At 40.5% G+C, this 19,739-nt stretch overlaps 1 protein-coding gene across 3 annotated transcripts in view; it reads left to right on the top strand.

The window, feature by feature from the left end:
- strip2 (striatin interacting protein 2) overlaps window positions 1–19,739 on the top strand; it is a 35,864-nt gene continuing 16,125 nt past the window's right edge. Inside the window, exons 1-10 of one of the 3 annotated variants that reach the window (XM_084710821.1) lie at window positions 1–298; window positions 6,889–6,958; window positions 8,899–8,973; window positions 12,683–12,817; window positions 12,956–13,076; window positions 15,607–15,675; window positions 17,426–17,532; window positions 17,766–17,893; window positions 18,739–18,927; window positions 19,610–19,660. In XM_084710821.1, coding sequence (XP_084566947.1) covers window positions 188–298; window positions 6,889–6,958; window positions 8,899–8,973; window positions 12,683–12,817; window positions 12,956–13,076; window positions 15,607–15,675; window positions 17,426–17,532; window positions 17,766–17,893; window positions 18,739–18,927; window positions 19,610–19,660 — 1,056 coding nt within the window. In that variant the 5' untranslated portion in view covers window positions 1–187. The remainder of the gene's footprint in view (window positions 299–6,888; window positions 6,959–8,898; window positions 8,974–12,682; window positions 12,818–12,955; window positions 13,077–15,606; window positions 15,676–17,425; window positions 17,533–17,765; window positions 17,894–18,738; window positions 18,928–19,609; window positions 19,661–19,739) is intronic. The other 2 variants (XM_084710823.1, XM_084710822.1) reach the window with 2 other exon arrangements.

Raw genomic sequence — 19,739 nt, forward strand, 5'->3', positions numbered from 1 at the left:
AAACAGACCGGGGGAGTAGCAGCAGCAGCAGCAGGAGGAGCAGGAGGAGGAGGAGGAGGAGGAGATCTTCAACTTGGTCTGTGGAGCCGGTGGAGCTCCTCCTGGTGCGGTGCAGTCTCAGGCAGCTCTCCGCCGGACCGGTATGCACCACGCGCGGAGGAGACAGTGAGCCGAGAGAGACAGAAAGATGCAGGCGGAGGACATGGAGGTACCTATCATTAATAACCTTAACGATAACGGCGACAGACAGAGGCCGAAAGGGAAAGATGTGTTCAAGGAGCAGCAGAAGGAGTCGGAGGTAAATCGCAGAGGTGTTTGTGTACAGTCGGTTACTACAGCTTTTATGGTACAGGAGGCGTGTGTGTCCGTGTGTGTGAGTGTGTGTGTGTGAGAGTGTGTGTTGTTGCTGGGGAGCTTTGAGAGCAGCTGAATGTCCTTTCCATGCAGTCAGTCAGTCTCTGTCTTCTTGGCTGGAAAGCGTGCATGCATGCAGACAGGCAGGCAGGCAGACACCGAGGTGTTATTTTGGCAACCGGCTCCTATAAATAACCCAGCAGTAATCCTACAGTGGTGGTGCTCAACGTGGAGAATGCAGGTGGTGAAATGTGACTGCTGCTGTCAGGACCTCAGCACCACCACACTGCTAAACATGTCTCAATACTACTGTCATTTAACAGCTCAGTGCATTCATTTATCCCAGAAAATATCATATTATTATATCTCATAGTTGACTTTGGCTTGTGTCCTTCAGACAATTGATTGGCCTAAAATCAGATGAATTTCAATTAAGAGCTGCAATGACTAGTCAATTAATTGATTAGTTGTCAGCTATTAAATTAATTGGCAATTATTCTGGTAATTGTAATATCATGTTTGTTTGTTTTTTTAAGGAAAGATGTCAAAATTCTCTGATTTCTGCTTTTTAAATGTGAATATTTTGTGGTTTCTTTGGGTTTTGTGGACAAAACTAGACATTTGAGGACATTACCTTGAGCCGTGGGAAACAGCAATCAACATTTTTCATAATCTTCTGACATTTTATGAACCAAACAAGTGATCATTTAATTAAGAAAATGATCACCATATTAATTATTAATGTAAATGATACAGTTGCAGCCCAGCTTGTGTCCCTTAATTAATAGTTGCCTGAAATCAAATGAACTTCAAGTAGAGCTGCAATAATTAATCAATTAATCATTTAGTTGTCAACTGTTAAATTATTCGCTAACTATTTTGACAATCAATTAATTGATTTGAGTCAAAATGTCCAAATTCTCTGATTTCAGCTTCTCAAATGTGAATATTTGGTTGACATTTGAGGATGTCATCTTTTCTTCATTTCTAAACAACTAATCAGTTAATTTCAGAAAATGGCCAAAATATAAAACAATAATGAAAGTTAGTTGCAGTTGCGGTTGCAAATGCTGTTATTTTTCCTTAACTAATAGCTGAATACATTGATTAATCATGAATAATTCGTACCATACAAAACATTATATTGGAACAATTCTAATGGAACATTAGTTGTGTTAAACATTAATTAATCAGTTAATTAATGATTAATCATTAAATCCTTAGTTGCAGCTCTAATTTAAATTTTGCTAGTACACTGATCTTTAAAGTAATTCATCCTCTTGCCTACCAGTAGTAAACATTTGCAGGTTAAGGCTTCACAAAAGCACAAGAGTTATTATTTCATATCATTATAAATGGGTTAAAGTGATCAATTTAATACTTCATTTACTCTAGTAACACATAATGAACATGTTTCATTATTTGAAATATTTTAAAGCATACTTAGTAATTTAATTTTTGTAAGAGAATTTGGTGCAGTCAGTAACAATCATTTTGATTATTGATTGTTTTGTCTATAACATGAAAAATTACCTATTTCTAATAGCCCAGTGTGGCTTAATCATGTTACTCATTTTAACAAAACCAGCTGCCCAGTCTAGGATGCACAGTGTTGGATTTTTGCTGATATCCCATATGCTGATATTTTCCAACTCATTGTAGCCAGTGCCAGTGTGCACATACTGTATTTTTTTTCCTCCAAACTGCAGAGAACATCAAGTCTCTGCTGTAGTGGAATTAACATATTACTATGCCTACTCTTATCATGATGGCCCACTGCCAGATTCAGACATCAAGTACAATGCTTTTCAAAACTGCAGTGATTGCGAATAGCAACTTTGCTGTCCATTTTGGATACTTCAAAACACCTCCACACGCATTGTGTGTTTTTTAATTAAAGTGTCATATTTTCAGCCTGTTAACGTGGCAGAAATGTTCATGTTGGTCCACTATAGATATTTCATTTTAGCCTTTCTTGGCTGATGCCAATGACATGCAGATATTATCATGCATCCCTTGTCCAAACCAATTTAATATCATACACGACAAAGAAAAGCAGCAGATCGTCACATTTGAGAAGCTGGAACCATCAATTGTTTGGCAATTTTGCTTGAAAAACGACTGAAATGATTAATCAGTTATCATAATATTTGCAGATGAATCTTCTGTTGATTAACTAATTGACTAATCAGCTCCATCTTTATTAATGAGAAATGCTCAAGTGACAATATTTTTGAGCTGAAAGAGAATGAATGGGTGACAATTTTGGACATTAATATTGTTGTTTAAGTCATTTTTCAAGCAAGTATGCCAAACGTTTGCCCGTTCCAGCTCCTGAAATGTGAGCATCTGCTGCTTTTCTCTTTTTTAAATATCATTGTAAATTAAATATCTTTGGGTTTTGGACTGTTTTTTGGAAAATCAGTTGGAGGACAGTTTTTTCTTACATTCTGTAGATTTTTTTTTTGAGGCAGTTTGTTGAAATAATGCTTGATTACTTGACTTCCTTTTTATCCAATCAAAGACTCAGACATAACCACAGATCTAGTCTAAGCAGTAGGTCTACTCTGCTTCTCTGCTTGCGTTCAGTCTCATGAGGCTTCTCTTAGTGCCATCATGCAGCTATAATCCATCCCCTCATGAAAAAATTAGAAGAAGATGGTGCTTCATTCCTGGGTTGCTCAGTCCCAGATACATTAGAGTAGTTCAGAAGTCCTCCAGGCCAAAATCCAGTCAATGCCACCGTTGACATGCGTGTTTTGAATGGTTTGGGGGGGAATTAGAGCATGTTCATTTCACAGCCATTGGATTCTGGGATGTGTGTCGGGGGGTTTGAATGACATAGACGTTGAAAGCACTTAACGTCAGAGCCATGTGTTGATGCTGATGATCCCTGGCCCACTGCACCAGAGCTGGTCTGTCTGTCTGTTAACCTCAAATCTGATTCATTCATGGATGTAAATTGTCCATCATTCGTGGCGGGCAGAGCAGCCATCTCTTGTCTGCGTGGCATATGTCGGCAGGAGTGGGGGCGGCCTGCCTTGACACCATGCCCAGTGTTTGCACACCGATGTGGTGCAGAGTGTGGGAGCACAGAAGCGCTGCCAGTTTGGAGCGAGGATGGCTTTCGTTATCAGCTGGCGGCAGAGAGAGGAAGGCTGGAGGGGGGGAGATGGTTGTGTGTGTGTGTGTGTGGGGGGGGGGATGGAGCAGTTGAAGCACAGAGAGAGACAGACAGGCAGGTTCGTCTGTGTTGATGCTCACAGGAATCAGAGAAACATCTCAGATGGGTTTGTGAAGAGCGGTAACTTTAGCCTCAGTCTCTAAGTGACAGTGGGCTCCTCCACCTGATGGATGATCAATGAAACTGCTTGTTTCTTTAATATATTCATGTAAAAGTAATTAACAGCAACTTTTATAATTGTCTAATAATGTTTAAGTAATTTATCATTTTCGTGAGTCATCAATGAGATATTTGGTCAATAAAATGTCAGAAAATGGTGAAAAATATCCAAGATGATGTCCTCAAATGTCTTGTATTGTCCGCAACTCAAAGATATTCAGTTAACTGTCATGGAGGACTAAAAAATGAAAGAAATTTAAGAATTTTAACTTTTTTTTTTTTTAACTCAGACTGATTAATTGATTATCAAAGCAGTTGGCGATTAATTCAATAGCTGACAATGAATTGATTAATCAGTGCTGCAGTAAAGGGGAACTCCAGCAAGTCCTTGAGTTAGTTTAGTCCGTAGTGTGGGTCAGGCTTAGGAAAGGGAATCGACAACTGGTTCCGGTTGAGAACAGGCTTCAAATTGTCTCCAGTGAAATCGTCTCATCTCAGAATTTATCAGTTCCTTTTTATTGACACCAGCGTTTTTCTGACGCACTGCAGACAGCGTTGTCAAACTCATGCATTTATGCTGCAGGAAACCTGGAACAAGGAGACATAGTGGACAGACTTTTTTTCCTACTGTTCACACTGTATCAGAATCAGAATAATTGCTAATCGATAATAACATTGATATCAGTAAAATCTTCAATAAAATGATAAAATTCCTGTCCCTAGTAAAGCTCAAAAAATGCTAGATCTTACTTTTCCCAAAAAGCAACTATCAGTGTCTCTTTTCAGTAGATAAATACCCAAGTCTGTCAAACTTCATGCACCCAGTTTGTCATGTAGACTTTCTGTTAGAGATTTTAAGTCTCCAGGTTGAAGCCACATTATATCCTCAGACTCTTTTGTACAGTCAAAAGGGGACTGGGGTCAACTTTAGATTTACTAAAAAATATTTAGTGTTATCCGTGTTTAGAGATAAATTATGTAAAAAAATTAGGTTGGAAAATAATGAATAACACTGATAAAATGGATGAGAGTTGTGTACACTGTGTAGTAGTTTGATGGTCTGTTGACAAAACAAGAAATTTGAGGACATCCCCTTCCTTGGGCCCTGGGAAGCTGAGATGTGCATGTTTCACAATTGTCAACTGCCACTTTATAGCCAAAAAAATAGTCAGTTGTTAAAAAAAAAATAATAATCAACACAACAGTCGTAGCACTCTCAGCTCTGTTTTGTAAAGACTGAACCATCAGACCGCAGGATGAATGGGGAAGGGATTGTGCAGTGGCAGAAGTGGATGAATGTTGGCGTTGGAATAGCCGCCTGCAGCACAGCTGATATCACACAACAAGTCTGTAATAGCTACTGCATGTCGCAGGTTGTCCCTCACAGGAGGGCACAACAGTTCGCTTGATGAAAATAGGCCTTTAAAGAGACAGTTCACCCCCGAATAAATGTTTTTTCTTCTTACCTGTAGTGCTATTTATCCATCTAGACTGTGTTGGTGTGAGTTGCAGAGTTCTGAAGATACTGGCTGAAGAAAAGTCAGCCCTCTCTTGAATATAATGATACTAAATGGCACTTGGCTTGTGGAGCGAACTGTCCCTTTAATAGAGTGCGTTGTTTTGACATTTCTTAGTGAGTTTAATGTCATGATATTTTCAGAGCTCGCCATAGATTGTAAAAGTGAAAGTGAGGCTGCTGCACCTGGTCGCACAGACCCGCCGGCTTCGTTCACCCGCACTGAAGAGTTGTGGGTAATTCTGTTGAATCATCCACGCTCCCAAGTGGTTCTCATTTCCTGGTTTACAAGTGCGGTAATGACATCAAATCTCACTGCCTTGGCTCAGCGTCATAAACAAACTGCCGGCCAGTCTGACGTCCTGTGTATTTCAGTTCATGCTGACTTGGTTGCAGCAGGTATTTATAGGAGACAGTTACATGACGGAGCTGCACACAGAGTTGTTTAACCAGGATAGCTGACTCAGACACATCCTTATTTACAGTCCTGGCCCTGGGGCAGTTTTCACAGGGTTACACACGTCTACCGCTCACAGCTCAGAGACTTCCAGTGCTGCCAGGAGGGTTTTTTTTTATTCTCATTAAGTTAAAATAAATCTTTAATCATCCTTGTAGGGAAATTTCATCAGTTCACACCCTCCATCTGAAATATAATGAGACAAAAACAAGAATGTTCCAGTCACCAGGATTATTCTCTTACCACTATTCAGCTCCTGACTGTCCCGGGCGTTAATCATAAACAGGTTGATCATAAACAGTTTTTGTCATGCTGGAACCTGTCACCACTCTGTTTACCTGTTACATGTTTTGCTGTTTGCAAAGGTCTTATTGTAACTATTGCCAAGTCCTTTTTTTGTAACTCATTCTTTAGTGCTTGTTTCACAGTACTGAGAATGTCTGCGATGTTCGCCCTCTTAGTTTAGCGTGTTAGCATGCTAACATGTGCCAGTTGGCAGTAAACACAAAGCAAAGCTGAGGAGGATGGATCACATGCTTTTCAGTGAGTTGAGAAAGTTTTGAAACCCATTCAAAATCCAACAAACAGAACTTCATCATTAAGAGAGAGTTGGTATTTTGGACGCAAGGTTGCAACAAAAGTTCGTGCAGCGGTGAGTGCGGTCAAAGAAACTTAATGTGTGCAGTCTGTGTCGTGGGCACATGCTGATCACAAGGTGAGGCTAAAAGTCAGGAGCCAGGAGAGACCGTCCCCTCTGCTGGACACAGCAACTAATCTGCTGTGAAACGGGGGCCATGTTGACTCCTGCGCCACCTCTCTGTCCTCACTTCTTCCTCACTTCCAAAGCGCCTGGACGACCTGTTTTGTCAGGGAGAACAGCCTTTAACAATTCAGTCGCATTGATCAATGCAGTATCTGTATGAGCTAGCGCTGCCTGGAGATTCAGCAGCCAATCAAAACTCTAAAACACACATTATGAGGCAAAACTGTGAACGAGGCCTGAAGAGTGTGTGTGTGGGCTGATGTGTGGAGTTGAAGTGTGTATGTGTGTGAGTGCAAACGGAGCACAGCGTAGTGGTAGGTGTTGGAAATATGTGAATAGCCTACAGTATGTTTGAGTGTCTGTTTGCATGTGGGTGTGAGGACATCTGTGATCATTAGCTGTGTTGAATGTTTATAATGTAATGTATATGCTGATGTGTGTTTTCTTCTTCACAGAGCTCCATGGAGTCTCCCAACCTGGAGTTTGAGTACGGAGACACAGACACGCTGACTGCTGAGCTTTCAGGTAGGACTGACTAAAACTCACAAGAAAACCACACTTTTCTTAAAAATTATTAGAAAGTAAACCTTTACATCCCTGACAACAAAATGTTTGACCCTCTTTGCTTCTCTTGAACAGTTAGCATACTTACTCTTTGTTGTGATTTTAATAAATGTGATTGATGCACAAAAGATTTGACCTGGTTAAACAAACATGCATAGGTCATTTTTTAATGGGGCCTTTACAGACTTGACAGTTACCCATGATGCCATGGGCACAAACACATCCCCATGCCATCATAGATGCTGACTTTTGAGCTTTTCACTGATAACAATCTGGATGGCCCTTCACTTCTTTAGCCTGGAGGATGCGACGTCCATGTTCTCCAAAAACTCTGAAATATAGCCAGTCAGGCCACAGCACACTTTTCCAGTTTCTGTCAGTTCATCTCAGATGAGCTCAGGCCTGGAGACGTCAGCGGCGTTCCTTGACGTTGGTGATGGCTTTTGCTTTACATGACATAGTCCAAAATTGCATTTGTAATGCAGCAACAAACTGTGTTCACCAACAACCCTAATCCAAGCACATTTAGCATTATCCTTTACACAATCATGTTGGTTTTAGAGGCAGCTTTTTAATCAGCTACATACATTGACAGGGTACCAACGCTGTGGAAAACTAACTGGGAAAAGTACCAAAAGTGTTTCCTATCAAAATGCAGTGGAAACACAGCTCTGGTCTTGTTTTAGAACAAACTGCCACTTGTAAATCTGGTTTGTCATGTACCTTTGTGTACATGTCTGGCATAGTTATTACTTACATGAATATGTTCTTTTTGTACTTTCAGTAGCTTTTATCCAATTCTCTATTCATGTCAAACCGAGTCAAACTCCAAGCTATAACTATGAACGGTTGTTATGCGCGACACAATAGTTCACCCACAGAATTCCTACAGTATTACCTCTGTCTCTGCTTAGCATACAGACTACAATGTGCTATTGATTGGAAACATAATTCTGCATGTGCATTCCTCAGGTTTTCTTCAGCTGTTTTATGTTACAGTGTTATTCACAAAAACAAGACGATAAGCTGACACAGTGCTGAAGGCGCAGAACAGAATCCTCTGGTCCTGACATGTTTTCCAGACATAGGACACATTGTATGACTAATGTTATGAGTAATCATAAACACTGTGATTATATGTTCAAAGCTGCCGAATTGTTCCAGCATCTGTGTATCTGGTAACGGCTCATGTGTGACCTGGAGCTCGGCTTATGAATGCCAAGAGATGCATAAATGACAGGAGAGCAGAATTCAACAATCCTGATAGATGTTTATTTCCAGTATATCATTCAGAGCCTTCTCTTTTCCAGCAACGTTTTTCCAAGGGCCAGGTGATGTGCGGAGAGAAGCGCTGAATAAGAGCATTGATTAAAAGTCAAAATGATCGTCCTCCTGCTGGATAGTGAGCGGCAGCTGATTTGCCAAGCGTGTTAGTCACATTGGCAAACGGGCACAAACAGACAGACAGTCACGGCGGCTTTCTAGAGACAGCTCCTCGGGGTCGCGGAATGACGAGCGCTCTGAGAACAGGGGGATGTGAACGTCGACGTGACGAATCGTTAGACTGTGCATGAAACAGATTAGATCACTACTGAGGAGACGTGAGCTCTGAGTTTGTCTGTTTTATTCTTGTAGTGTATCACTTTACCTCTCCTGTTTCTATTGTACTGTAATCTATTCTATTCTCTTTTTATTCTGAATTAATTTAATTATTTTATTTATTTATTTTTTGGTGAACCAAGAGAAACTGCAAATGCTCATATTGAAGAAGCTGGAACCAGAGAACTTTTTTTTTTTTTGGCTTGACACATGCCTTCAGTAACTACTTGATGAGCAACATCATTGATTAATTTGACTTATCGTTACATCACTGACTCTTTTGTACTCTGTTGTGTCCACAGAGCTCTACAGTTACACAGAGGAGCCTGAGTTTGCCCTGAACAGAGACTACTTTGAGGAGGACTTCAGGAGCCATGGTACTGTCACTGTGTGTGTGTGTGTGTGTGTGTGTGTGTGTGTGTGTGTGTGTGTGTGTGTGTGTGTGTGTGTGTGTGGATAAGCTTTTTGCACATCCCTTAATGTGTTTAGATGACCTGTAGGATACCAGGTGTGTTGCTCCACTCGCTGTCTGTGCCTCATGGAGAGAGAGAGTAAAAACTGAGCTGTCTGCAGTGTGTTTGAGACGCAAAACGGGGTCACGAATGCTCGCGCTCTGCCAAGACTCTGCTTTTCTGTGGCATATCAAACGCAAAGAAATCTACAGCCAGCAGACTGGAGCTGCTGCCTTTTGTTGCTGCAGTTTGTCACAGAGACCTTGATGGCTCCTTCAACATGGCGACTGCTGCTGACTGACAGAACTGGACAGAGTCCTTTTGTGTAGCTCTGAATGTTGTTGGCTGCAGTTTAGTGCTTGAAACAGCAGCCAAATGTAAGATGGTAAAGGCTAACTAAACAAAATGTTCACAGCACAGTATACACACAATAAAATGCACATTGAAGGTAAATGCTTGTCAGATATATACACATATATATGAATATAAGAAATTTTCACTCCTTAATATCTGCATTGGCTCCAAAACTCCAGGATCAGTCAGGTCCCAATCTTTAGTCTAGTCTCCGTACGGGGCCAGTTTGTTATTGCACGGTTTTGGAAATTCAGATAACCAGTTAATTCATGTCATGTCCATATTTCAGTTCATGCAGTGGTCAACAAAGACCAGCTGTGCCCACAAAGGTCAGCGCAGCTCGGGTCAGTGTTCGTAAAATTTGAGCTTTCAGTGCACCCACAGCAACATACCACTGTCGAGTGTACGGACAAATTGTTCTGGAATGAAAACAGGTGTGCATTGAAAGATTTAAGTGGTAATTCATTTTAATGCTATTTTTTTTTTCAGCCAACAAGAGATAGAGGGTAAGAGGGGTCAGCGGTGGAGGTCTTGAATCAGCTGAACCAGCAAAGGGAAGAAATTACATTTAAACAAATCTGAATAGTTCTGAGTAGAACAGATACTTTTAATTATCCAGAGACATAAATAGCAACTTTGGTATGGAATAGGCTGTAGCTGCAGCATTAATAGGTAAAAGTTCAGCATAGCTGACAGCGTGGACATCGATCTGTCAGGGTCAGAGACGAACAGTAACAGGTCGTCAGCATACAAGGATTGAATTTGAAATGTCAAATTTTCCGGGTGACATTTTCTAGGGTTTTTTGTTTTCTAGGGTGACATTTTTCTTTCAACTGAAAAATGCCCATGACGTCAAAATTATTTTACAATTTTGACATTGATCATAATGATCATGAAACAATCACATCTCTACAGCCCAACTGAAAGCTGTAAAAGAGATCTTAAAACTCAGTTCAGCTCAGTTGCCTCACCTCTGAAGTGAAACACGAGCCAGCATTGCTCTTCAGTGTGCTGCTGTGTGTTTTCTTTTTTTTAAGCCGACCTGTGTGAGAAGAGGGTGACCAGGCACATCAAAGCTCTGCTCTTTTAAGCTGTTCAAAGAATGAATATCCCCACAGATACAGATGGGATGGGTCACATTCTGACCATGTGATTAATGTTTGGTTACAAGGAACAAAGAGGCTTTTCCAACATGAATTATTGTCAGTCTGACAAGAGATCATGCCTAAATACCTGATATTTGTAATAATACTTACTTGTTTTGTGCAGCAGTGATCATGTTTCATGCTTTTGTCTGAATAATAGCTGGTTCTTCATGACATATTCCAAAGAAGAGAACATTTTTCGCTATTAGATGTTGGTTGAAGGCCACAAAGGTGATTGTGGCACATATTGTAGACAAAAGAGCTAGACGAGCTCCGTCCTCTTTATCTGCCACCTCCTCTTCAAGCTGAGTGGTAATGAATAGCAGGATTAGACGAGAGCCTCTCTAGCTGCTGTTTTACAGAGATAGAGCACAGAGATGCCTCTTTACATCACGGCCTTTTCATTAGTCTGTGTGTATTTGTATGTGTGTTCAGAGAGCACTGTATGTCAGAAGATGGGTTTCCTGTTTGACTTGTGCTCTTTGCATGTGTGTGTGTGTCAGGGCCACTGACAGTGTGTTCATTACTTATAAATTCCCAACTCTAATCACTGTGATTATCGTGATGTGTCTAATTTAAGCTCTTCATGGAAGAAAAGGGTGTTTTCTGGTGACAATGCTGAAATTAGAAAGAAGAAAGTTTTGTTATTCCTCCTCGAAAAGTAAGAGCAAGTCAGAATATCTTTGGCAGAAAAAGGGCTGAGCTCCAGTGATCACGACGATGCTACGCTTCTTAATGCCTGTTACTGTCAGTGTAATCAAGTGAAGAGTCTAAGAATAGAGGACTTGGAAAAAAAGGGGCTTGTATCCTTGCCAGAGAAGGTGTGCATGTATCTTAATGCTGTATTTGTTGTAGTCTGAGATCTGCTTTATGTCAGACTGTTTGACAGTTTGTGCTAGTGTTAATAATCTTGCTGTTTTGTATTGTACATACGTATGGTTTCTCCTTATGAAGCCAATGACTCTGTTAATTATGTGCTCTATTTCCAGAGCTGATGCAGTGGGCCTGAACATAATGTTAAAAATTAATGACAGATCAAAGCAGCAGTCACTGTCTATATTTACACACACACTATGATGTGATTATGTGATTACTATGAATATCCAGGTCAGGTAGCGCTTTGACTTAAATTACTTGCAGTCACCAGATTTCCTGAACAATCTTGTGTTCACTTGATTTACATGTGAGACATTCTCAGACACATGGCAGGAGAGAGAGAGACGTGATGTGCAGAAAGCGAAGAGTGCAACACGACAGAAAAACTGTGAAAAAATGGCTCAATTTAATGGATTCCTAAATTGCGGGACCTGACACTTAAAGTATTATAAGTACTTACAAGTAAAACCAGATGATAATGAGTTCAGTCATTGATAGAAAAGTATGATAACTACAGTAAGCTAATTGTGTGGGTATGATGCAGTGAGCTAACACATAAACAGTAAGCTATTGACTGTGATAGCTACTGTAAGATTATAATAAGTGTGACTGGTAAAAGAGAAAATATACAGGTAGTCAAACGCATGTAGAAATGTTCTATCTATGGTGAAACTGTCCCAAAATTACAGAAATAAGCAGTACATAAATAAATAAACAGTATGATAACAGGCATCATAACTACAGTAAGCTAACAAGTATGATAACTACTGTGAGCACATGCTAATATGAGTATGATAAAAAAGAGAAACTATACAAGTGGTCAAATTGGCCCTAAATTACTTTAGTAAGCTAATGGTATGATAGCTATTAAGCTAATGTGTATGATGACATAGTAAGCTAACAAGCATGATAACTGACGTAAGCTAATGGTATGATAAATACAGTAAGCTAACCTAGGCCTACAGAGTTTAACAAACTTGGTAACAAGTGTGAGTGACAGAACAGAGAAACCCTATAGATGGTCAAACAGCTGGGCCTAAATAACAACATTTTCTGGTTTCTTCAATAACTTGATTATTGCTAACATTTAAACCATATAACCATCTGAACAGTTTTCCCTCTGGAGGAAAAATGCCAAAACAAAATACAAAATGTGGACACTTATCATAGAAGCCTACACCGAGGCAGAGGAAGAAGAGACTGAAAGAAGTGCTTCTGAAAATAACCCTGTGCACTGTGTTGTCATGTCCTTCCTGCAGCTCGAGGCAGGAGGTGGATCGAGCTGACGGTGGAGGAGCAGAGGGCGTATGTGATGAGGCTGCTCGATGCACTGGAGGTGACGGACAGAGACAAGAGGCTGAAGGTGGCCAGGGCCATCCTATACCTGGCTCAGGGTGCGTAGTCCCAGTGCATCACATCCATGCATCCTTTTTCACTGGAGAAATTTGGACTTGCAGTGGGAAAAGCATGGGGTGCAAATCAATCAAAAAACACACCTCCTCTATACTGTTTTCTTTACATCTTTTCCCCAGGAGTGTTTGATGAGTGTGACACAGAGGTGGATGTGCTCCACTGGTCCAGACACAATGTCTTTCTGCTCTACGACATGGGCATCTTCACAGCACTGCTGGAGCTGCTCAGCATGGAGATAGAGTGAGTATTACTGAATATGCAGGGGATGTGTGAGTCATTAAAAACTTTTACTTACTACCTCAATGGATAAAAATCTGCCAGATGATTAAATCAGCTACTGAGAAAATCAAAACGACCTTTTCTTTGATACAAACAAAAATGCTACAATGTTGGTTTCACCCTGGATTTGCGTGATAAGATTACAGACTTGCTGCTGCTCGTGTTTACAATAGAGGGTAAAAGAAAGAGACATGAAGGACAAGTAAAGCCAGAGAAATAGAGCAGGCAGTCACGCCCCTCAGAGAGGTGCAAAACAGTTCATATCTTTTTAAAATTTGTTTCCCCCTTGGGCGAGGGCCTGCGGCAATACAGGAAGGGAGGAGAGCTATGTTTCTAAGATAAAGGAAATCTTTGTCTTGATCTTTGAAATCTTGAGGTCTTTTATAGGCAGCAGGGTGGCCTGAGTCATAGATTCAGGCTCGGAGTGAGTCAATGTTTCTTTCTCGCTTACATGATCAAATTCTCTCCAAATCTTTCCGTGTTCGAGGTTCTGGAGCTGTGTTACACAAACTTCCTAAATTGCAGATCCTATCTTAACTGTTTCATAACCGTTGCAATTAGCATTTTGACCTGATTTAGGGAAAAGCCATTGCAGATGAACAGTTAAACCCTAAAATAGGGAGTGTGTACCAACAAGCATCCTAACTTCCCAAAACCGAATATACTCTCCTAACTTTAACTGCTAAGCTGCCCTAATTTTCACTTTTCCATCTGTAGTAGTAGCTACCTTACTAACCAGCCAGTGGTAGCGTTATCTAACAGTAGCTAAGGGAAGTGTTCACTAACAGCAGCTAGTGATAGGCATTTCCTAGGATGGCAAAGTCATGACTGCCCTACTGTGACTCAGACTGGCTAGTACTCTTTGCCTTTGTTGTTTGGGTCAGTTGGGATGAGTAGGTTATGGATAAGTTTAGTTTACATGTGATTGGGTAGGGTTGGAGTAAGAGTATCAGGGTAAGCCAATCAGAGGCAGAGTAGGTTGAGACATGCCTTCCCCATCCTGGGAAAAATATCACTAATGGTAGTGTTCAGTAGTGTTCTATAGTATTCACTGACAGAAGCTAATAATAGTGTTAGTTTGTGGTGGCTAATGATAGTGTTAGCTAACAGTAGCTAACTGTAATGGCCCCTAACTGAGGCAAACGGTTGTTTTTGCTAGTAGCAGAGTTAACAGTAGTGTTTGCTGGTGTTTTCTAATAGTAGCTGATGGTACTGCTTGGTAGCTTAAGCTAATAGTAGCTAACTGTAATGTTCCCTAACAGAAGCAAATTGTAGTTTTTGCTAACAGTACCTAACAGTAGTATTCACAAATAGAAGCTAATGGTAGTGTTAGCTTGCAGTAGTTAATGATAGCGTTAAGTAACAGCGGCTAAGGGTAGTGTTCGCTAGCAGTAGTGAAAGGTACTATTTAGTAGTGTTTGCTACCAGTAGCTTATGGCAGTGTTTGGTAATGTTTGCTAACAGTAGCTAACGGTATTGTTTGGTTGTATAAGATAACAGCAGCTAACGTTAGTGTAACTAGTAGTAGCTAAGGTTTAATCTGTATGTCTGCTATTTCATTGCATTTTATACAGTGAATGTGGAAACTGTGTCTGCTGTCTTAGCCCACTCTCTTTCATTTATATCCAGAGTTAGCATTGTCGTTAATTTCCCAAAAAGAACATCTTTGGATTTTTTGCAGATGTTACCACAACCTCTAACTCATCAGTCTTAAAGTTAAGCTCCCATTGTTTTTGCTCTATTCTTTGTATATTTAAAAAAATGGTCTCAAAGCTGTTTAGAGTCGGTTGCTAGGTAATAGACTCAAATTCATAAGCAGTATTGAATTTAGGATTTCGCTAAGATAAGATAAAGAAAGACTGGAGTAAGATAAGATAGGATTCCTAACGTTAGGCAGGATTTGCTTCGTACCAAAATTGGGAAGAATCTATCTTTCACTCTTTCCATTTTAGCTTAAGACTTAAGAAAGGAACTTTCTGAAATACGGCCCCCTGGTCCCTCAGCACATCCACTTGTTCCCTCGCAAATCCTCCACCTCCTCTGTGTGGTTCAAGGCACTCGCTCTAGTGAGAGGAGGTTTGTTTCGTGCTTCAAACATTCTGATGAGGACACGGAGCGGCAGCGGCTCCTTCAAGTCATCTTTGTTTGTTGCTGGTGTCTGCCTCAGATGGGATCCAGCGCTTCTTTGTTGTTACATAAGCTGCTCGGAGGCATCGTGGCACGGTCTGGCCTATCACCATGCTGCAAAACAAAGCAGTGTAAGCAAGCCAATCATGCAAATACACACATGGTGTTTTTGGGAGGCATGGCTGGTTATATGAAAAGCATGAAGAAGGCACCACATTAGAAATGAGAGTCTGGTTGTGTGATTTTTATATTCTCAGCTGTGTTTATATTTGATTATATGTATGCACAGGCTGGCTTTTCTTGTCCTTTTTCAAATTAACCACTAAAATTAAGCAATTATTTACTTGTGTTTCTGTGTCTGCAGTAACAACCAGGCATGCAGCAGTGCAGTGAGGAAGCCTGCCATCTCTCTTGCAGACAGCACAGAGCTCAGGTAAGCAATATAACCACATCTCTCACAGCCTTTTCCACATTCTTCTCGCTTCACATAAGATGGAATAAGCAATATACAAAAATATTTACCAATTCTCCAGTTTTATGTCTCCTGTCTTGGTCTTTTTCATTTCACCTCAGTATTTCTCAGGCTTCAGTCTGTGAGCCAGTGCGGCTGGTCGGTAGCATCTGAGGGATGGGTATTTTTGGCAAAGTATACACCTCTAGAGTTAGAAAATATATGATAGCATTGCACCAGTGGCAGGTTTATGTGTGCTATCATGCACTTTATAACGCTACCCTCAAATAAACTTTTCTTAAAAGTGGTCAATATAAAGTACAACATATACCTAGTAGTATTTTGTTGTCATCATTGAAATTTGTCAGAATAACAGCAGAGTTCAAACATAAAATTCTACATTTGAAAACCTGTCACTGGCGGTACAGGACTCAAATTTCAGAGTGCATCATTTCATTTTCAGAAAAATATTTGTCTGTTTATTTTAGGATTATTATTTAGGCAATAAAAAAACATATGGCACATAATCATAATGATTTTTAGAGAATATAAGGAATTCAACTAATTACTTTTTGTATAAATTCCACCTAAACATCCGCACAGCAGAAAATGTTGCCCCAGCTCCCAGATCAAAACAATCTACAGCTTTTGTCATATAGAATTAAGTTCTGAAAGAATGTAAAGCTAATTGTGAAAGCAGTCTTTGATTAAATATATTAAATTTACAACCAAATGGGGTCTAGAATATGACCTTGTGGAACTCCACATTTGAACTTTTTCGCTGTAACTCAATTACATTTTATTAGAATTACAATATACAATGTGCAATTTCATTTAGCAAACGCTTTTATTCAAAGCAACATACGTCTGAGAGCTAATACAACACAAGCAAGGATCTCATCAGGATTCTTGTGTCTTTTCCAAAATAAACAGATAAATATTACCTCTGAAAATGAAATGATTCACTATTAAGGTCGAATATGAAAATGTTTATTTTAAGGTAGTGTTATAAAATGCATGACAGCACACATAAAGCTAACACTGGTGCAATGTTATCACATATTATCTAGCACTAGGGGTGTGTACCTTTCCAAAAAGCTCACGCGCCACTTACCGTTCTGTCACCTGGCCACAAGCACACATTATTACGCACACACACCTAATCTGTAAAATTTAATTAGACTCTTTGTCCCCTTTCCCTCACATTCATTTTCAATCTCTGCTTCTGCTTAATGGAATTGATTTTCTTGAATAAAACACCCCCCAGCACACACACACGCACACACACACACATACACAGAGCTCGTCTGTGCATTCCCCAGTTGAACACTTACAAATAATTACAGGCTAGAGGAGTAGATTTGCACTTAATTGCTGCTTCAAAATTGAAAAACCATTATAGCCATTTTAAACAAAGTGTGTAGCTTGTTGAGCGAAGAAATTGTTTTAATGCAGAAAACACCACCAGACTTACATCAGGTAATTATGAATGGATGATGTATTATCCTGGCAGAGCACAGAAATCATTTCCTCTTATACTTGTACTACCAAGTAGTAGCCTCTGCCTGTTGCACTTACCATTCATTGTTACTCATCATTTCCTCCATTGTATTATTGTCTCTTGTACCTCGAGACCTTTTAGGCCTATTATTATTATTTATTCATCAGCTAAGTGCCAAACTCACACACAAATATAGTCAAGCTGAGCCCTGTGTGTTTCTTTTCCCTGCAGAGTGCTACTGAGCATCATGTACCTGATGGTGGAGACCATCAGAGTTCAAACAGAGGATGACAGACCTGAGTGGAGAGCAGCCAGAGAGGCCTTCAAGAACGAGCTAGGTGTGTGTGACACCTTTGCTGATATACAAATGGTTCCAGTGGCACTGTACTTTTATAAATGTATATTCCTTTGATCAAACTGTGCACACAACCACATTTTTGTACAAATCACTGCATCATTGCCATCATTTACTTACTATCTCAAAAGCACTGAGGGGTATGTCATAACAGGTGCTTTGATATATTGATAAATCCAATCCAGCAACATCGACTTTGACCTTTGAACCCCCCAGGTTCACCCCTGTACAACGGAGAGCCCTTCGCCCTGCTCCTCTTCACCATGGTGACCAAGTTCTGCAGCATGAATGCTCCGCACTTCCCCATGAAGAAAGTGCTACTGCTGCTCTGGAAGACCATACTGGTTAGTGCATTATAACCACTCAAACACTGACATGTAATGCACTTAAATGTATAGCTGCATCTTTGTTTGTGTGCATTTGTTAGTATGTCTGGTATTAGGAACAGAGTGTTGCATGTTTTTGCCCAAAAATTACACATATTTTAAGCAGTGACCACCAAAGGCAGCCGTTTTAGACCCATTAACCAAATTTTGGGGAGCATTTATGACTATATATTCAATGGATCGCTCATTCACAATGTTTGAAAAACCTTTTTTATTGACTGCTCAGTTTTATACCAACTACTGACTCCTCACTCCTCTTGACCAGCCAGTAGGGGCTGCAAGTCATCAACAACCGCTAGGCTAAAAACAAGACTTGCCTTGTCTGGCCTTTGTCACGGCTCAAAAAGTGACATCTATAGAAAAGTTTTGTTTCATTATTGTTTAGTAAACCAGAGCATCTGCAGATTATTCCCATACCTGAAGTGTTATGATCCATTATAATTTTTTTTCAACCTGAAAAACAAAACATGATAGTGGTTATATGTCAGGATAAAATTCAGTTACTCAGAGGGGATCTAAGCAGCTCCATGCTGTCAGTTACAACACCATTACTGTTACATTCTATGCATCCTAAAGAAAGCTGACATTCTACTAAACAAAAACACTTCATTCAGATATCCGCTAGTTGTATCTGACAGCTGTGGTGGCATTGCAGTAGGTGCTTCACCATCTGTTGCCTGGTAAAGATCTGCACTCTAATGAATGCACTCCTCTAGTTTTTTTTACATACTTCATATTGCAGTACTGTTACTCAACCATATACTTTTTGAGATGTCTTCCAAGTCTCAATCTTTATCTTCCAGTTCACCTTGGGGGGTTTCGAGGAGCTCCAGGAGATGAAGGTGCGGGGCCGAGAGCGTCTGAACCTGCCGCCGCTGCCGGAAGACAGCATCAAGGTGGTCCGCGCCATGAGAGCAGCCTCGCCCCCAGCCTCTGCCATGGAGCTCATCGAACAACAGCAGCAGCAGAAGAGAGGCCGCCGTAGCCGCAGGGTACAGACCGCCACCCCAACTCCTCTTACTCGCTAGTGTGGCATGGATAAAACACACTTTCTTTTCAAATACACTCTCATTTTAACTTCACAATATTTAGTCAAGGGGACATAAATGCAGCATTTTAGTGTGCGCTCACTGAAAACTACATGTAGCCAAAAACAAGGAGTGTCAGATGTCAAGGATTTAGTGTCCTCATTGTTATTTTTGTAGCCAAAACACGGACCTACCAATACACATTCACACATAGTTCCAAGGCTTAGTGAGCTGTTTATCTATCTCAGTAACACAGAGGGAAAAAGTGTGTTTGGTGCCTTTAACTCTACGGTATAAATGCTACATCAGACTAATTTTTCCATTATTTATTTGCATTTTTATTGTTGAACAGCTTCACCTGTTAGTAGTAAAGTGATCCTGTAAAGTTCCTTCTGTAACTCACCCTCTAACTCTTTGCTGGGTCAGGTTTTCCCAAAAGTTTCTTCAGTGCCAACATCGCTGGTTCTCTGTTGTAAGTCAGTGATCCCAGAGATGATCTTGGCGCTGGGACGGCTTTGAGAATTCCACGCCCGTTTTTCTTTCTTTCTTTTTTTGTTTTCTTACATAGAGGTTTGACTGGACAGGTTCTCTGTCTCTCTAATTGCCCTCTGGTTTCTCATTGCCCCTCTTCCTTGTGTCCCCACAGAGTGCCTTTGTTGATAGCTTGGAAGGAGACAGTCCCTTTCCCAAGAAGCAGGTCTTTACCCACAAATTCCCTCTTTTTCCTTCTGCATTTTCTCTCTGCATTGAGCTGGACTTTGAGCACTCCTCTCCCT

This window comes from Lutjanus erythropterus, chromosome 22 (genome assembly GCF_056507025.1).
Source record: "Lutjanus erythropterus isolate fLutEry1 chromosome 22, fLutEry1.hap2, whole genome shotgun sequence".
NCBI lineage: Eukaryota > Metazoa > Chordata > Actinopteri > Lutjaniformes > Lutjanidae > Lutjanus > Lutjanus erythropterus.